The sequence below is a fragment of the Melopsittacus undulatus genome, chromosome Z (genome assembly GCF_012275295.1).
Source record: "Melopsittacus undulatus isolate bMelUnd1 chromosome Z, bMelUnd1.mat.Z, whole genome shotgun sequence".
Classification (NCBI taxonomy): domain Eukaryota; kingdom Metazoa; phylum Chordata; class Aves; order Psittaciformes; family Psittaculidae; genus Melopsittacus; species Melopsittacus undulatus.
Genome location: NC_047557.1, coordinates 15,082,306 through 15,102,065, shown reverse-complemented (window position 1 = coordinate 15,102,065; position 19,760 = coordinate 15,082,306). Strand labels below are relative to the sequence as shown.

At 39.5% G+C, this 19,760-nt stretch overlaps 1 protein-coding gene across 1 annotated transcript in view; it reads left to right on the top strand.

Moving 5' to 3' along the window:
* The window catches only part of PLCXD3 (phosphatidylinositol specific phospholipase C X domain containing 3), an 88,808-nt gene that overhangs the window by 60,969 nt on the left and 8,079 nt on the right, over positions 1-19,760 (top strand). Inside the window, 2 exon segments of the mRNA XM_034073059.1 lie at positions 737-825; positions 827-1,446. Coding sequence (XP_033928950.1) covers positions 737-825; positions 827-1,446 — 709 coding nt within the window.

Sequence of the window (19,760 nt, the reverse complement as noted above, 5' to 3'; positions counted from 1 at the left end):
AGGTGTCTCATGCATTTTTATTCATCTTTGTTTTGCTATGGAATGGTAACTTCTGTACATAGGCATGTTGAGTACTGCATCTTGTTCAAGAGCATGCATTGGAGTTTCTGTATTTTATCAGTGACAGGCAGTGCTATTCTTGGCTCTATTTATTGTACTTATGAGGTAAATTTAAGAAGGAAAACAGCATTCAGTAACCTTGATGATGAGACTTGAAATAAAGAAAAGGTCAGAAAAGTTAAGTATCCTGTGCATTTTCAACTCATATTTTAGCTGTGATGCAAAGCCAGCTATGATGTCGTTGGTTTGTTTTGTGGGGGTTTTTTTAGTTGTTTTAATTTTTATTTTTTTTTTGTTTCTGTAAACTACACAATGCATGATTGGGCCAGACTCTCCTCTTTTCATTGTCTCTAGGGATATATTATGGGACTATCTTTGCTGGACTTACACCAGGATTGCTTTGATGTTCAGAGCCCAATGACTTCAGTGAACTTAAAGGCATAAGAATGAGAAGAAAGTGAGGAAGTGCCCATACAAGCAATGAAAGTAGTGCCTGTTTACTTCAAGGTCATACAAGCTGCTGTTGTGGTAAATGCTGAGAGACAAATTTAGTATATTGAGAGGAAGGGCAGGGGAGGAGTCTGTTGGTGAATGCTGGTACAGGTCAGAAAACTGTTAAGAATCACTAATAACACATTAATACAATATTGATTGTTTTCTTCTATTGTGTTTTTAGGTTCTCATGACTCATTTAGCTTTTACATCGATGAAGCTTCTCCAGTTGGTCCTGAACAGCCAGAGACGGTCCAGAATTTTGTGTCTGTTTTTTGGGACTGTGGCTAAAAAGCTGATGAGAAAGTGGCTGGCTACACAGACCATGAACTTCACCAGTCAGCTGGGGGCAGGTATACGGTATTTTGATCTTAGAATTTCCACCAAGCCCAGAGATCCAGACAATGAGCTCTACTTTGCTCATGGTTTATTCAGTGCCAAAGTCAAGGAGGGTCTGGAAGAGATCAATGCGTTTCTTGCTGACCACCCAAAAGAAGTGGTCTTTCTGGATTTCAATCACTTCTACGGGATGCAGAAATACCATCACGAAAAGCTTGTCCAAATGCTCAAAGACACATATGGAAACAAAATGTGTCCTGCTATATTTGCCCATGAAGTAAGTCTCCAGTACCTGTGGGAAAAGGAACACCAAGTGCTGGTGTTCTACCACAGTCCAGTGGCTCTTGAGGTAGCATTTCTTTGGCCAGGCCAGATGATGCCAGCTCCTTGGGCAAACACAACAGATCCAGAAAAGCTGATTCAGTTCCTCCAGGCATCAATCACTGAAAGAAGAAAGAAAGGTTCCTTCTTTATATCTCAAGTAGTGCTGACACCAAAGGCTAGTACAGTGGTGAAAGGGGTTACTAGTGGTCTCAGAGAAACGATCACAGAAAGGTAAGTTTCTGGCAGGTAACGTGCTGCTGTGCTGAATGTGTGTGTTTGGTAATGCTGCTTTTCTAATTCTTTTTAAAGAAACTCCACCCTACTGTGCGTTACTCAGAACTTGTGCATAATCTTAACATATTTAAAGAGACACACACTGAAAAACAATTTTTTGTATTTTGAAATAAAAATTTGCGCTAAAGCCTAAAGCGATTATGGGATTGGGATTGTTTTAGCCTTTTCTTGTTTCTTTTTTTGGGGGGTTGGGTTTTTTTTTTGGGGGGTTGTTTTTTTGTTTTTGTTTTTCAAACATGGTTTCTTACCATGAGCACTGAACACCTTGCCTTGGATTTCCTTACTGATGTGGACAAATCTATCTGAATTATCTAGATCATGTAAATGTCTATTTATGCATCAGGCTTCAGGTATTGGGTAGATTTTTTTTTTTTTTTTTTTTGCTCATGAGCAAAGCCTGGTACTGCAGAATTTGTATCCTTAACTACCTTTACATACCTTAAAGGTGTACTGATTTTCTTTCTGCATACCATTACACATTATATCAAAGATACGAGGACACTGTTAGAGTGAGTTTGCCTCCAAAGAAGCCTTCATTTGTCAGACAGGAATGAGACTGCAGACCACTGTACAGGTTCTGTATATGAAATACTGTGTTGACAGGCCATTAGTTGTTAGATTACAAAAAAAGCAGTCTGTGCAAGACATGAGTTATTTATACCATTCTGACTTGAATAAATCACAGCAAATTTTCAGCTTAAAGGCATATATGTATGACTGTTCCTGCCAACTTTGTAGGAAATGTGAAATTTAATGCCAAGACACAAGAGCTATTTTTTCCCCTTAAAAAAAATAAAAGAAGGGTTGCAGGGTGTAAAAAATTTATAATGGGGGTCAATGGCCTTCTAATGTTCTGCTGTCTGCATGGATATGCCTGTGTCAGGAAGGTCTATTTGGAACACTGTCCCCTTCTGTATGAGGTGAATGACACAGTGCCTGTGACACTACAACCTGCAAAAGAAAACATGCTCCATTTTTGAGAAAGATTGAGCCATTTTTATGGCAGCTTTCCCAAGTGACTGTTAACTTGAAAAAACGAGGAAAATTTTTATCTGAAATGGTAAAACACTGACACAGAAGGTTTTATAAACACTGGAATAAGATTCAGAAATGCTTGCACGACTGCATTTGCCGCTGTTTACATCCTTCACATGTTTTTGTAAGTCTGTTGGTCTAGGGTTCTCCCTTTCTGCAGAGTCTGAAGAGTATTTCTCTCTATTGAAATACTACTTTCTTGCTGGATTTCACTGTTAAGCACTCACTTTGTTGTTCAGGGATTTGGTTTTTTTTGGTAAACGTCTTTCTGAGTGTTCTTCAGACAAGATCAAGATCAAGAAACTACCAGGTTCTTTTTAAAATCTGGTGCATCAGTAAAATATCTATTAAAAAAAAGCCTTGTTTTCTTTTCTGACTCAGATTGTGTTTCCTCAAAGCTGTTTGGAAAACTAAAAAAAAAAAGTGGATTTTGAATAAATTTGTCTGAGCTCTGAATGACTTGAGCCTTTGAACTCTTAATAAGCCTTTCTCTACAGTAAACTTTGAGATTATAACTTGAAATTTTGGTAAATAATGGAGCTGGAATACCTGGAAATGTTGTTTCCAAATTGCAGTTGAGGTTTTTCACATGAGTTCCAAGTGTGTAATCAGTGGCTGTTGCATGAATGTGCTTTTTCTCCCTTCTTTGCCTAACTTTAAACCACTGCAAGAGAAAGGGATCTTTAAAATTATCTCCAAAGCTAGTATTTAAGCTTCCAAGTGTGGCATCTCATTTTAAATTTGTATTTGTATTTTTTGTTACTAGAATACACTGCAGAAAAACACAGGCTTTGAATGTGTGTTAATCAACGTAGGAATTGAGCTTCTATATTGTTAACTGCTCTAGAAGTAGACTCAACTGATCCTCATTTGATGATGATCCTGTTAAAAAGTACATAGACAAGCAATTAAAAGATGTGGCACAGTTAATAGAATTTACAGAATTCACTTTAATCTCACTGCATTAATGTTGCAGTAACTTAGGAGCCAGAGCATAAGTTCCAGTGCACTGTTTGTTACTTGGAACTGTCTCGCAATTATTTATATAAAGGTTATTCTGTCCTTTTCAGAATAAATACACAAACCACATGCATTATTGGCTTCAGGTAGATAACATACGTGTTTTTGTTGCCAGTTGCTACATAGTTTTGTATGTTTTGTACTATCTTCTGCTTATCAACTAATTAGCTGGGAAGAGCTTTTCATTAAGAATGCAGTATCTTGCTTTTAGCAGCAGTTTTGTAATCGTATTTGGGTTGGGTTTTTCTCTCACACTAAATTTTGAAAGACCTGAATGCAAATGTGGAATAAGATTGAACTTTTCAGGTAATTCTGGTGTGGCTTTACCCCCCTCCTCTAAATTAAATATTACATTGCAGAAATGTTTCCTTTGGCAATAGAGCCTGTAGTTGTCTCTATTTCTGCCATCTGTAGAGTAGCCATTTTCATTTACATATTGACTTATTTCTGGAAATAGAACAAAGTTTAGGTCCTTTTGGATCAGAACAACCATAGTAGGTTTTGATCTCTGAAGCTGTTTGTTAGCCATGAAATTATGTACATTTTGAAAAGCAGTGGCCACCTTTGAGGAGGAACCTGGTTTCTCAGTTGCAACAGACTGGAAAAACTGCAAGCAGACACTGAGCAGCAATCTGTGCCCTTTTCTGCTGTTTTGTATCTCATGTTGTGAAAGAAATATTCCTCCATAGCCAAGCTGATTGGTTTAACAGCTTTTCATTGCAGCTGCATGTGATGGTGAAGGTCCAAATCTTCAAAATGCAGTTGAAAATTCTCCTAAGTTGATACATTTCATAAGGAGATGTAATGTTTTCTCTCAGCCTGTTCCCCATAGCACAGATATGCAAGAGGGGAGGCCCCTGGCAACTTTGATTAAAAAAACCTTTTGAGTTCAGTAGAAGATATACCAGGACTAGATTTTACTGAGAATGGTTGCTCACAGGCTTTGTGTCATCACAGGTAATGTGGGACAATAATTTGAAACAAGGAGAAATTATAAAGTCATCAAGATTTCTATTCCTGCACAAATACAGGAAACAAAAGCCATTTGTTGTGTGCTCTTCTCAGGACCACAGCTCATCATAGCAAAACTATGTAACACAGCTTTCATCTTCATATTTGAATGAGGAAGATGGCTTGCATGAGTGCATGTTATGTTTCTTGGATTTGATGAAAAACTTTGAGGGCTAACAATATGTTTTCAGGCTTAACATTCTGTCAGACACAGTTCAGATGCCAAGGCATACTCTTTGATTAGCAAACAGTATGTACCAAATGAATTATGTTCCCACTGCTTATTGAATTAACTTCACAGTGAGGCAGCTGCCTTTAGTACATTTCAAAGGTGGCTGTGAAACAACCTTTTCATGAGTGTAGAGTAGTTCTTCATAATGATCTACTTTGTTTTCTGATTTGCAGTGAAATTGCTAATTTTATCTCTGACACTGGAGACAAGCATGATACTCTCTTTTTTGTCTCTGAGGTTGAGTAATACAGAACAGGAAAAAATAGAACTCCTTCAGAGGAGGCAAAAGTCCTGTGATACTTTTAAAGCTTTCAAGAAATAGACATAAATACATACCCTGTCAATTGTCACTTGATTTCCAAAATAATCTCTAGGGATAATGTTCCCTGTATTCCACATGTGACTAAATCCTTGCCTACCATGCTAAAGCTTCCCCCTTAGCAATCAAACCAAATTAAAAAAAAAAAAAATCCCCCAAACCAGGAAAAAACCCAACCTGTGCATGAGAATGGATCTTTGAAGTAGAAGCAAAGCAGCCAAACTGTTAACAAAAAGGGTGGTAAACAGGCCACAGAAGCTGTCTGCCAAAAAGCTACCTCTGGGTGCAGTCACATACTAAGCAGAGTCAGATTTAGCTAGCACATAGGTGGATATTAAATGAAAAATAATAAAATAATCCCTGAAGTTTCAAGAAGTGCTTTTTTTAAAACAGTTGCAGAGGGTGCACTCTTCCAAGCCAGATGACCTTGTGAGAGTTGTTGCTGTGTTGCTGGAAGAGAGGAATTTGATCATATTTTGATCCACTCTTGATATTGACTGATACTGACTTGATATTCCCTATATTTTGAAAAAGAAAACAGAAATGTCACGTGTGGCAGCTGTATTTTCCTGATTGTCTAGGCATCCTTTCTGCTTGTAACCTTGATATCTGCATTCATTATGGGCTGCAGGAGAGCAGCAGGCCCCAGTGAGCTGATTTATGTTTAGGACATAGTGACCCCATAGCAACATACGTGGTATGTGAGCTCTTTAACTACCAACAGACAAGTGCAGACTCCATCTCTCACTAATATATGTGGTACAAACTGTCATTCTGGTATATTACTAGGGAGTTCAAAAGTACTCTGGGCACTCCAGCCTAATCCTTAGTATTTCTCTTCATCCTCAGACTACCATTAATTACTTTTCTAGTCTTTCCACACAAGAGGCAACCTCTGTTTGCATACAGAGCAGTACAGGGAGACCTTGCTTTCATTTGAAGTCTCTATCTGCTATGTCAATAGGCCTGCAGAATAAAATTCCAAATAGGCTGTGTATGCTCAGCCTAATTTTGCTGGCAGGCATTTTAGTGGCATTTCACCAGAGGAGAATCTGTCTCCCCAAGGATTTTAATATAGTGTTCCCTTGGGAAGTGCTGTGTGGTTGTGTCTGGTAGCTTTGGTCATGAAACTGGAATAGTATTAAAATGTCATAAAATACATGAGCACTGGAGTTTTAATAACTTTGTTAGGGAAAAGTATTTATCTACATACAAATTAGTATCCTGTGGGATTTAGTCCAGAAAGGAAGTTGGCATGGTGATCACCAGCTCTGTGACCATGAGAACCATCAGTGACTTATCTTTGGGATGTGTGTTTAGGGTAATTGGTGTGGTGTTCTCTTCTGGAGGTTTGGGGTGTCATAGAATCAACTAGGTTGGAAAAGACCTTGAAGATCATCAAGTTCAACCATTACCCAGGCATACCAAGACCAACACTGAACAGTATCACTGAGGGCCTTATTTACACAGTTTTTGAACACAGTCTTTTCCATTTGACCTTCTCCTAACTTTTATCATGTTATGCACCAAAAGACCTGCTTGCAGTTCTTCTATATGCTGTATGACTACTTGTAAAGATATTTTATGTGATCCATCATCACATTCTGAGCACTGTCAGACCTTGCATATACAGAAGGCAGCAAGTGTTTTTCATCATGAAAGGAAATGTTCATTCCTCCAACCCTGCTGCTGTAACCTGTCACTAATGTGTATTTGTCTCAAAGATTTCATGCTTTAGTCTGCACGGCTGCTGTAGTGAAATTGCAAATGGATTATTAAGTCAGTTGGGTTTTCTTTGATCTTTCTGACACTACTTAGATCACTAAGGAAACTACAGCTAATAGACACTAACAAGTGCTTACCCAGGGGAAATGCATTAGTTGATGCTAGCTGCTTTTACCTCAATGCGAAGGGAATGGTTTCTTGGTGGGTTGGTCATTCTCCTCTTCATTTGTAAGTTACAAAATGACTGAGGTTTACACAAACAAGACTTTCCAGATTTATTCTTAAGGTGGCTTTCAAGCTGATAAGGAGTTTCTGTAGTACAAAAACGTATATATTAGCAAATATACCTGCTTAGTTTGTAACATTGTTGAATCTATGTTGTATTCACACTTACATGCTGCAAACAGTCGACTTCAGAACTGTTCTGGTAAGTAGATGAGTAGGTGCACCCTTGTCAGTTTTTAAGCAGAGAACTCAGCAGTTCTAAGAAGCAGTCACTCTGTGTTTGGAAGTCTGAATTTTTAATCTCTAGCTTCTCTGTGGTCCTGGAGTGATAGGATGTGGATAGAATTTCTCAGAAAAATCTTTTTAGCTCTTAAAACCCTGTTGCATATGCTCTATCATTCCTCATGTGTTTGGGCAATTTTCAGTATTCTCCAAAATCTTAGAGGGCTTTCTAGACAGAATACATCCACACTCTCCCTAGAGAAGTCACCTGCAATTTCTGCAATGGCTATGTCTGCTTTGATGGTAGGCTAAGGAAGTCTTAACCACAAAAAGTCTCTGGGATCCACTGATCCCAGAGAAAGGGGTCAGAAAGTCTACAGACAGTCTCTGGGATCAGAGAGTATACCAAGCCCCAATTATTTTATTAGATGATCCCCATGCTTCTAAACAAGTAACCTTTGTGGAGTGAATGAACAGGTAGGGCATGCAGGCTATAGCCAGAGTTCTGTTGGGGCAAAGCCTGTAGAGGACGCAGTAAGGGATTCTGGCACCCTGGTGCCACATTTGTAGAAGTGGCTGCAACGGGGTGAGTAGAAAAGGGCTTGAAAATAGGAAAGGCAGCCAGGCCAAAGGTCTCATACACCTTATGTATGATGCAGAATGTGCACAGGGCTATAAAAATACCTGTGTTCTTCCTCTTGAAACAAAGCTTGTTCCCTAGGAATTCAGTAATGTCTGTGTGATGCAATGCAGTTCTTTCTTAGGGAGCAGGCTTATTTTCATTTCTTTTGTTCTTAAAGCCTGGAAATGTTTAACTTCATATTATTGATCTTTTCTCTACAACTTTACTTTTGGACAACTGTTTCATAATTCCATTTTCTTCCAAGATTTATTTTTCTGAGGGTGAGGGACGTGGGCTAAGATACAAACTTCATGTATTCAAAGATTATAATAAAAGATTATGTATAATTATAATGCTAGCATTGCATGTATTGTCCCAGGCTGTACAATTGCTTCACCAGAGCACAGCCTATTATATAAAACGTCTTTCAGTATTTATCTCAGACACAAAGAAAAATAATAAGCCCCATGTCTTTAAGACACTGAATGATCATAGAGTGGGATTTGACCTTTGGCAATATTTTAATATTGTAGCTGTTGTTCTGAGAGTTTTTGTAACTAAGCAACTGTCATCCAGAATGTATTATATCATAAAATAGTATTAAGATATAAAAGAGAATGAGTGGTTAGAGTGGAGTAGGAGCCATGGTGAGCTGCAGGCACTTTCCCACTGAAAATTTTTGAGCTATAGCACAAAGGAGGAATCCTACCATCATTTGTTTCATGATGGCGTATTGAAACCTACTTATCTTTCAAGTGCTGCCATGGCACTCTCAACATGGCAGTTGTGCCAAAAAGCACTGTAAATCAAGAGTGAAATTAGATCTTTGATGATGGCCTCCTTAGTTTTCCTGCTGGACGATGAAGTGGGACAGCCTTAGATCTTTATTCCCTTCCTACTTGGATTCATATACTCTGAAGTCTGAAACTAGCTTCCCTCCTTTTCCAGTGAGACCTATTCAAATTACAGCTGCAAGGCAATGCCGTAATCCAACTAATTACTACTGGTGCAGGGGTTGTGATCACTGTCCTTTCTTCTGGAGGAGGATTTGTCTCTGCTCATGACCACTCTTGTTGCATCTGTTCCTTATTCACCTTTCACCATCTCTTTTTTTCCCTCACACACTCTTTTAACTTGGTTTCCATTTCTTGCTCTGGGCTGTTGCAAGCAATCAGCCCAGCAAGTTTTACTTCTACTTCAGCTGCATGCATGGTGAGGGTTAGGATTTGGACAATTAAGATGAAATAATTAAATCTGAAACTAGAGTGTAACCATCAGTCTTTAAATTTGCCACTGGGAAGAATTAGGAAAAGCTATTTCATATCCAGAGATGCTGTTTCAAGCTGTGATCGGGTGCTGGTGGGTGGTCCTAAACTTCATTGCTGGAAGGTCATTGAGGTACTTGTGTATTGTCTGGGACCAGTGCTGTTTCTATGAAGAGTATGAGTGCGTGGCATGGTGAGTGTCTGCTCCTACTCTGGTCCATCTGTTAAGCATCATTTGGCAGAAAGTAAAGGACAGGGGTGAGCCAAGAGAGGTAAGTTCACCACTGCAGCACTGGAAATGAGAGACATGCTCTTGCCCTGTTCTCACACCCTCACACTATGCATTGTAGGTTCCTCTGAGTATGTTACTAACCTTTGGCTGACAATGATCTGTCTCACCTCTGCTGCTGGCTCCTTCTCTCCATCAGACAGCATTTCAGTGCTATTACTGCCTGGCTGCACTAGAACAGAGAAAACATAAATCCAGCTGAACAGTTTTCTCATGGTAGCAAGCTCTGTCCTTTGGGCTCTGCAGTCTGAAGAGCATTCGTGGAAATAGTAATCCATGTGATGAACTTCTGGGATTTTTTTCTCCTAAGCTATTTCTCATAAGAGTTATAGGTAGTCTGTTGCTTTAAAAATATTTTCCAGCTCAGCCAGGACTTATTTTTATTCTCTAGTAACTGGAAATAATGCACTGGATGGACTGACTACAGAGCTCACTTACTGTAATTCCCTGTCACCAAACTTCTGGTCTTCTCTCCTACTTACAGACATCATCAACTGTACTGGCTGTGCAGCTGTTCTCAGGGTACATCTCTTCTGAGATGCAGGCTCACATCTGCTTTTTTTTCAAAGTGCTGTGTACTTTCCCCTAGGCCCAAGCTTGTAAACTCGTGTCATCATCTTAAATAAAATATTCATTGATGCATAATATGCCAGCATGTTCTGTCACACTGACCAAGGCTTGCTAACAGGTCTCCCCCCCCATCACTGCTGGGTGAGGGGTGCAGAGTCTCTCTGTCTGGTCTTTGATGCATGATGCAAGGCAAATGCTCAGCTCTCACATCAGCATCTGGTGTGAGAGGTTTGTAGGAAGAAGGTTACCAAAGCAGCTCTATGGTGAATGTGCCAGCCTGGTTTATATCTTTCAAGAGGTGTGTGAGCCACTACAGTGACTCTCATGGTCAGTGCATGACTGATGAAACAAGTTTCTGTTTCCTTGTGGCTATGGAGCAGAGTGGTCCAGAGTGACTCCATGAAGGAGGAGGGAGTGACCTCTCTTGGCAACCTGTCCTTGAACACCTCTCAAGCAAATGGACCTCAGGGAGGGGGCAGGTAGAGCAAGGTCCCTCCCACTGTAAGAGAACACCAGGTTTGAGAAATCCTGAGGCACATGAACATCCATAAGACTATGGGAACTAATAAGATACATCACAATCCTGAGGGAATTGGCTGCTGTAGTTGCCAAACCACTCTCCGTCATATTTGGAAAGTCATGGTAGTCAGTTGCAGTCCCTGAGACTGGGAAGAGGGAAGCATTGCACCCATTTTTGCAAAGGGTATAAAGGAGGCCAACGGATGCTACCAACTTGTCAGTCTCCCCTCTGTGTCTGGGAAAATCACAGAACAGATTCTTATAGAAGCTATGGCACATGAAGGACAGGGAGGTAATTTGAGACAGCCAGCATGGTTTCACCGAGGGCAAGTCTTACCAACACAGAGGCCTTCTCTGATGCAGTGACAGTGGACAGGGGAAGAGCTACAGATACTATCTATCTGGACTTCTGTAAGTCATCTGTGGACTTCTGTAAGTCCAGATAGACACAGACCCCCACAACATCCTTCTCCTAAATTGGAGAGTTATAGAGTTGATGGGTGGATTCTTCAGTGGGTGAGGAATTGGTTAGGTGGTTCGCACTCAGAGTGGTCAATGGCTTGATGTCCATGTGGAGATCAGTGATGAGTGGTGTCTCTCATGGGTCTCTATTGGGACCAGTACTGTTTAATGCCTTCATCAATGACACAGTGGGACTGAGACCTCCCTTTGCAAATTTGCAGGTGATACCAAGCTGAGTGGTGCAGTAGATGCCCGAGGGATAAGATTCAAAGGGAGGGATTCAAGCTGGAAAAGTGGGTGCTCGTGAACCTGAACAATGTCGAGTGCAAGGTCCTTCATAGGGGTTGGGGCAAACCCTGTTATCAGAATATCTCAGGGGATGAAGAGATTGAGAATACCCTTGAGGAGGAAGACTTGGAGGTACTGGTGGATGACAAGCTGAACATTACTCAACAGTGTGCACTCAGCCCAGAAAGTCAACTATATCCTGGGATGCATCAAAAGCAGCATTGCCAGCAAGTTGAAAGAGGTGATCCTGCCCCTTTATTCTGCTCTGATGAGACTCCACCTGCAGTACTGCATTCAGGTCTAGAGTCCTTGGTAGGAGAATGACATGGACCTGTTGGAGAGGATCCAGAGGAGGGCCACAAAAATCCTCAGGGCATTGGAGCATGTCTCCCCTGAGGACAAGATGAGGAGAGTGCTGGGCTTGTTCAGCATGGAAAAGAGAAGGGTCCAGGGAGACCTTATTGCAGCCTTTCAATACCAAATGGGGGTTTTTAAGAAACATGAGAACAAACTTTTATAGGGCCTGCTGTGATAGGACAAGGGGGAATGGTTTTAAACTAGAGGAGGTTGGATTAAGACTAGATAAAATGAAGAAATTTATTACGATGCAAGTGATGAGGTACTGGAACAAGCTGCCATGAGAAGCTGTGGCTGCCTCATCCCTGAAGTGTTCAAGGCCAGGTTGGACAGGGCTTTGAGAAACCTGGTCTAGTTGAAAATGTCCCCCGCTGATAACAGGGTTGGTTGGATTATATGACCTTTAAAGTTCCCTTCCAATCCAAACTATTCTGTTATTCTATGACCTCTTTGTTATGGGCATGTCTCAACCAAATATCTCTCCCGGCTGCACCCCAGGAGGATTTTGGTCTGTGGCTGATGTATCTTCTGAAATCCCTTGCTATACTTTTAAAAGCTATATAATGCATTTTTAGTCTACATTTTCTCTGATGGACTGTCATGTGGTTATTTCATTTGTGGTGTAGCAACCTTAGTTCATCAATGTGGAGTTCTCATTAAATAAAATACCAGATCAATTCAGTAATACCAGTGTTACTGGAAACATGAGACTTCTCACAATGTTTGCCTATTTTTAGTGCTGATCAGAACCAGTAAGAGCTCTCTGAATCATCAAAACATTTTTGTTTTTAAAGCTAATTTAAGATCATGTCTGTGGTATATTGGTTAATATTTTATTTACCTTTCTAAGAGTTTGGTCTACAGTTGTTAGTTTTGTCAGAAGGGGCAGCAAGTGAATGTTTGTGTGAATTTTTTCCACCCAGTGATTACAAAGCTATCTTTTCTTTTTCCCATTGGTGTAGCTTTTTATTGAAAACTGCAGGTATCTTAACGTTTACTCTTTTTTCTAAGAATGCATCTTTTTTTTTTTTCCTCCAGGAGAAGTCTACTTTAAAAAACGTGAAATCATTTCAACTTTAATATTTCTGTTAATTCTGTCTTGTCTTCAGGTTTGTGTTGCAGTGTTAATTGAATATATAATTTCTATGTTCACAGCTTTCCATTATTGTATTCAGAAATAGGTCTTGAATTTTATTTGGTAGAGTAGGCCAACATTTTGTATTTGCTTTCAAATTCGAAGCAAAATCATGCTTTGAAATGCTGGAGTTTCTCACAAAACAGCAGCTCTTGATTTCAGGGAAGATCTATTTAATGCCACAATGGATGTCTAACACTAAAGTACACAGCTTTTACTTGCCCCCCTGTCACTGTTGATCAAGCAACAGTCTGCAGACAATTCCATACTTTTTTTTTCTCATTCCTAATGTCCGTTTTAGTTTTGCTTATGACTGTTGGAAATTACAGTTTTATCCATTAACAACAGTGTATACCACTGGACAAGCAAAGTAATAGTATTAGTAACAGTAATTATTCACTTGTTGTGCATGGTAACAAACACGATAAAAGCACAGTTTTTCAAGGACATACTGTCTTCTAGGTAGTACTGTGGCATAACTCCAAGACTTTTACTGTTTTGCAGGAAAAATAAGTCAGAAACCTGTTTCAGTTTCTCTCTAAAAAAGTTTAACCTCATTATTTTGTTCAACCTCATTATTTTGGCCAGAAGTGAAGCGGCCCAAATGCTCCTTTTAAAAATTTAAAATTGTTTGACGTCAAGGCAAACAGCATGATGGTAGAGATAATCCAGAGTTAGTGATTCGGGACTATGCAGTGTGGAAGAGTCTGACACAACTTTATGACTGATATGAATTTTGCTGCCAGTCATGTTTTATTGCCATAAACTTCATCCTCTAGACATTCCAAGACTGTTGCTATAAGGTCGATTTAAAAGAAAATGTGACTATTAGCATTTGATTACAAAATCTGCCAGTAATGAATGTTAAAAAGGATGGCTCAAAGGTAAACATAAATATCTACCAAGGTGAAACAAGCAGATTTCATTCTTTCAGTGACTTCCTTTCCACATGGCAGTAAGTAAATTGTGCCATAGGTGCCTTAATAGTAGGGCCTTGTGAGCTGGTTAAATAACTGCATTAATTCTGCTTATCCTCTTATTAAATTCTGCTATATTCAGAATGGGTCTTGGATATTAGTTTTTCATCCAGTGTTTGAATTATAAAGATTCCTCTAGAAGCCTTTGTGACTCCTGGTATCACTGGGAAAGATATTTTATAAAAGCTATAAGAAGGAAATACATTTAAGCAGAGAGGAGAGTGATCTGCTAATTTCCATAGCAGAATTGCTGGAGGACTAGCATGAGCGTTGCCCACACTGAAGGAGACTTATAAAAAACTGTGGTTTAGAGTGGAGAGCAGCAAACATAACACCTATATCTAAAAATGGCAGAGGAGTGGTTTAAGTCCTCACAAGCTTTCAGGAGAAGGCAAGGAGGCTGAAGAGTTTAACTGAAAAGAAGTGATAATTAAAGATACAGAGGTTAATGGAAAGTAGGAGGAATATCGATGAGGTTTTGCCAAAGGTGGACAGTGTCGAGCAATCTGCATTTGGTTTTGTAAATAATTCTATGGACATTTTACAGGAAAATTTTGCAATTTCAGTAATGTAGCTGGTTAAGTGTTAAGTAAGGTATTATTAACCAAAATGGAATTTGGGAATTGGAAATGGAGTTGGGACTGGTTGGAAGAACCAGACTGAAAAGAAGGTAATAGTAGCATTCTTCAAAAAAAGCCTGTTCATCTTTAATATTTCTGTGAAGGACCTTGGATTCAGCTGTAGGTGACTGCTAATGGTATTTACTGATAACACAAAGAAAGAGGATATGTTAATAACAGAAGAAAGCTGAGGGGTAACATACAGGGGGAACTGGATGCCTGCAATATTTAGGAACGAGCTGCAATTCAGTGATAGGTCATAACAATGGGAGCAAGATCTAAGGTGGAATCTCATCAGCTGGGATATCCAGGCAAGACAGGTGCTGGTTAAAACTGAGCCTTCAGTGGAAAACATCTGGGAAAAAGAGCAGTATCCTCTTGATATGCACTGAGACAGCTCCAACATGTGCAGAAAGGTGGTGATATTTCTGCCCAAGGTGTGGGTAGGATCTATTTTTTAATATTGTATGCAATTCATGTTCTGCAGAGTAGAATAAAACCAGCGCAAATGTGGAGGGGGGCTACTATCTAGAATAATCAGGGAGTGAATTGCTGAAGACACTGAGAGATCTGTCTCGTTTATCCTAGCACAATGAAGCCTGAGAGGCTATGTCATTACTGTCTATAAATATCAAAGGGGAATAAATACCAGGGAAGGAAACAAACAGTTTAGGCTAAAGGCTAGTGTTCTCACAAGAGCAGCACTTATATACTGACTAAATAAATTCAGGCTGGAAGTGGTAGAAGGGCTCCTTCCCATCAGAGCAGTGGTTTTCCATCAGTCTTACTGCTGGAAAAGTGGGAGTGAGAAAGGTGATGTCTTTTAACATGAGCTCTATCTGCTTTTGAAAGAGGACCATGATCATTAGCAGATTCCTGCCAGGCTCCCTTATATGGGACAATGCTGCAGGTGCTAACTCACTTTTTCAAAGGCAGCTGTGCTTGTCTTGTCCATGCCACTGGCTATGTCACTGGAGGTGGGAAGAGAGGACTGCAGGGTGCAATGTTCCTCTCCCTGCAAAGTTGCCTGAGGGGGTCCTGGGAGGATTCCCGTCTTGAGGAATGTGAGAATTTACAGCCTGGTGATGGGGAAGCAGGTGCTGTTGCAGTATTTGTTCATGGCCCCACAGGCTACCAAGAAGTCAGAGAAATCTGTGTTAGGTGGACACATCCTCCTGGTATGGGACCAACATGGCAGGAAGATAGTCCAAATTTGGCATAACTACAATTTGTATAATTCAGGGTTTCTCGTATGAATGCTTTGGGTTTGTTAAAACTGGCTTGTGAGGAAAGCAATAAGAACGAGCAAGGAATAGCTCAGGGAAGGCTGCTCCTGGTAAATGATTCACAGTAATGCCCAGGGTGCCTTTTAGGAGGATATTGCCTCTGGGATCCAATTGATTAACAAAGCTGGTTTAGTTGCGTTAGGCCAGCCTAGTCTTCCTCTCTGGTGAGATGAAGCAGTTGTGGAGGAGCTACAGCATGTGCAACGACCCCAGGCCTGCACCAGTACTGCAGGGCTGGGTGGCACTGACAGTGTTATAAGTATCCTTGGTGGTGTGTATCGAATAGATACACACCTTGCAAGAGAAATAAGAAAACTAGTTTTGCACATGAAGGCTTGGTAGAGAAAGAGGTGGAGGAAGTTCAGTCCATGCAAAAAGGCTGAACAATCAAACAAATACAATCAAAGCAGAAGAGGTGGTGCTAAGGTGGAGAGAGGTACAGGACGGAGGACTTTTGATACTAAACAGAAATTTGCTGGAAAAACGGATTTGTGAGCACCACTGATATTGTTTGAAAATTGGGGCAAACTCAATGACTAATTGTATTTGAGGAAAATATGTAGGAAAACATCTTAATATTTTCTAACTTCATATTTCAGAGGCATAGAAGCTTTACAAGTTTCAAAATAACTTTATTTTTTTAATGACATCTAATTTAAAATAATTTAAAAGACCAAAAAGTAAGAAAAGAATGTTTAATTGGCTATGTTGAATATTAACTAGATGTTCAGGTATTTTAATTAACTGAAAAACTGTATGTTGCTATTTGATTTTGTGCCCCACCATCTCGTTTTCTGACTTGTTCTAATCACAACATCATACAAGTCAGAGCTGTAATTATGCTGAATTTCTGTTACTTGGATGTGCAGCCTGAAGCTCTTAGTAGGTTATGTGTTTCTCCATGCTGTCCAGATAGCAGCAGTGATGAAAAATTACTATTTCCTCATAATTTTTTTCAAAAGCAATTATTTTTGACATAATTTTCAATTTTAAATTTGTTGGGTGGATTGTGTCATTGTAATCTGATGATGTTCCACAAATGAAGCAGATTCCCACCTTTGAAGAATCAGAAGGTGTTAAATTTCTGGGAATGCTGCAAAACTCATTCTTCAGTGCAGCGTTCTTTTATTTGAGTATGGTTATTTTCCTTGCATTTTTCAACAATATATGAATTATTCTACACTGTATCTGAATAATGTATTTTTTAATATACTGAGCAAGGTACTATGGCAAACTGCTGTATGCAGTATTTTATGTTCTGTTTGTCTTTTCTGCTACTGCTGACTGACTTTATATCTCCATTTCATGAAACAAAAATATCAGAACCACTTAGAGTTGTTTACTGGAAAGAAAATGGAAATTGCTTTGCTCCGAACTCAATAGCAAATGATTCAAAGGTAGGTGAGATTTAGTCAAATTTTGAAGCACCAGCAGTAAGAAAACAATTTTGCAGGCTACACCATTAGACTAAAAAAATTCTCCTTATTTTACCTATTTGATTAAGTAATTCGGATTTAATGTTGTGTCTATTTCAGTGGAAACTGTGCAGTGATGTGTAAAATTCTGCTACAAGTCTTACAGTGGAGTGATAGAGCTGGCAGCAGAAGTTTCTTAAATAAACTCTGTCTCCACCTACTTGCTCTGCTTTCCCTGATAGCAATATGTATCTTTTTATTAAATTTTCCTGTTACTCAAAAGTGGGATTTTCAGAATTGCTCTGCTAATTCATCAGTGTCCCAAGGTTCTAGGCAGGGCTAGACACCGGACTGGTAGAAATCACTGCTTGTTCATTCTGGTAGACAATATTTCCTTGTTCTTCACATTAAATTTTAGAGTATCTCTCTTTATGCACAATCTTTTTTTTCTTTTTTTAAAAATTCCTCCTATTCATTGCTTTTTAAACTCTCTTTTCTTTCTTTCATCATTCAAGTTTTACATGTGCAAGAAGGTGAGTTTCGTAACAAGGGGCTGAGGCATCAGCAGCAAGTGAAACTGAACTGGGGAGTAGCTGAGCAGCTGGAGTCCCATACCAAGTTGTTTAGCAGGGGATTTGAGGTTTAATACAGTGATTCAAGTGTAATGAGTGTATGAACAAAAAGCAATTATCTTTCAAAGCACTAGAAGATGGGGTGGGGTGGGGAGGGAGAAGGGGAAGTCACAAATCTGTAGCTATTCCCCTGATTACTGATAGATGTTTTCTTACATGAAGCAGAGGTTTTATCTGCTTCAGGTCCTGTTTCCATGCTTCCTTATCCACCGAGTGGTCCTGTCAAATTTATATCTCAATATTTAAAGATAAGGATGTCATGTGGGACAGTGTCAAATGCTTTGTAAAGTGCAGATTAGAGGGGCAGTTGATGGGTTTGTCTAACTTAATCTGTTGTATCACTGAGAAAAGCCAGCCTTTAAACACAGACAGTAGTTTTCCTGTTAATTTGTATACTATCATGTATTTATCCATACTAGCATGATTATATGTGTTATGAGGCCTTCAATCATGATGTAAAAGCTAAATGCTTCACTTCGTTTGGCAGCAGTTCAAGCTTTTAGCTGTGGCAATGCCCACTTCAGTTACATGCTACATTGAAAGAGTTGCTTCATTAATGACCTCTTTTATACTACTGAGCAGCTTTCCCAGATGTCTGCATTCCTTATGTGATTAATTAATGCCATAGGTGCGATAGCTAAAAACACAGAACTGGGGAAGAATGTTGAACATTAATAACCTCCAGAACCACCTTTCACTCCTATTAAATATCCTCTGTCATTTTTATACAAGAATAGAGGTGCAGGTTCAATAAATTCAGATGAAACATTCTCTGATGGGAAGGCAAGAAAGACTTTTTTGAGCCTGTTTCTGCTTCCCCATAAAATGAGAACTAGAAAGCCAACAACAGCTCAATAGGAAAGCAGAGACATCTGGTCCCTGGTGACTCTGCAGAGTACAGTACTGCAATCAATTATGTTAAAATATTAATCGGACCCCAGTGTGGTAGACTGTCGTCTGATTTCCAAACTGTATAAAGGAATTGGAGATGACTGAATTGTAGATAAGCATTTCAGAAGAATAAATTCAGGTCTTTTGAGTGTCTATGCAGGTAAGTCTTGCAGCGTGACAGGAAAGGAATCCCACCTGTGTGTCTTCAAGACTACTAATAATAAAACTTCACCCAATATTGTCCAATTTTTCTGTTTCTAGTCAGTCTGGTCTTTGTAATGCCGATTTTATGGCCACACTAGTGCTGCCCACAGAGAATCTGAGGGGTAAGGAAGTGAATCTAAGGAGTTCCTTCCCAGCCCATTCGTGCTGAACTCGTGTAAAACTCTGTTCTTCAGTTCATTTGTTCTTTCTTTGTGCCAATGCATTAGTTTGGGAGAACCTGTTTGGGAGATCCTGTTATAAATCAAATGTTATCAATAACCTGGGCATTTGAGAAAGAGAGATAGCAAAAATTTTTAATTTGTTTCTGTTAACCCAGACAATTTCCATGTTTTGGTTTTTATTTTGTCCCCACAGGTCTATTAGCACAACTGAGAGAACTGTAGATTTTGATCAAGGCACAGAAACAAACAGCTGGCATGTAAAAGAGGACTTTAAAACTAGTTTTTTCCACAGAGAAAATTATGATAGAATGAGGTACTGTGAAATGGTACCTAAGGTCCACTTCTACCAGGAAGCTTATTTACTAATGAAAACTAAGTCTGCAGCAGGAGTAAAGTCACAGAGAACACTCTTGAGCAGCACACCTTAATGCCATTACTTTTAGTGACATCTATTTGTGTGTACTCCAGTTGAAGGTAATGAAGATGTATAAGAATGTTTATGTAAGGATGCTCTAAATACAAAAGAGGGAGGTTGTGACTTCTCCATGACTGAGGGCATGTAAGTACTGATTAAATTGAACATTTGCTAGGTGTGGTTTGTATTGTTGAACTTTGTGTAGCTGATCATGCCCAGGGTAGGCTGGAGGAATTTGAATGACTTTTCAAGGTTCTTTCCAATTGTGATTTTTATGATTCAGTGACACAGAAAATCTCTATTGCTCCCACTGGAGCAGTGAATTCTCAGCAT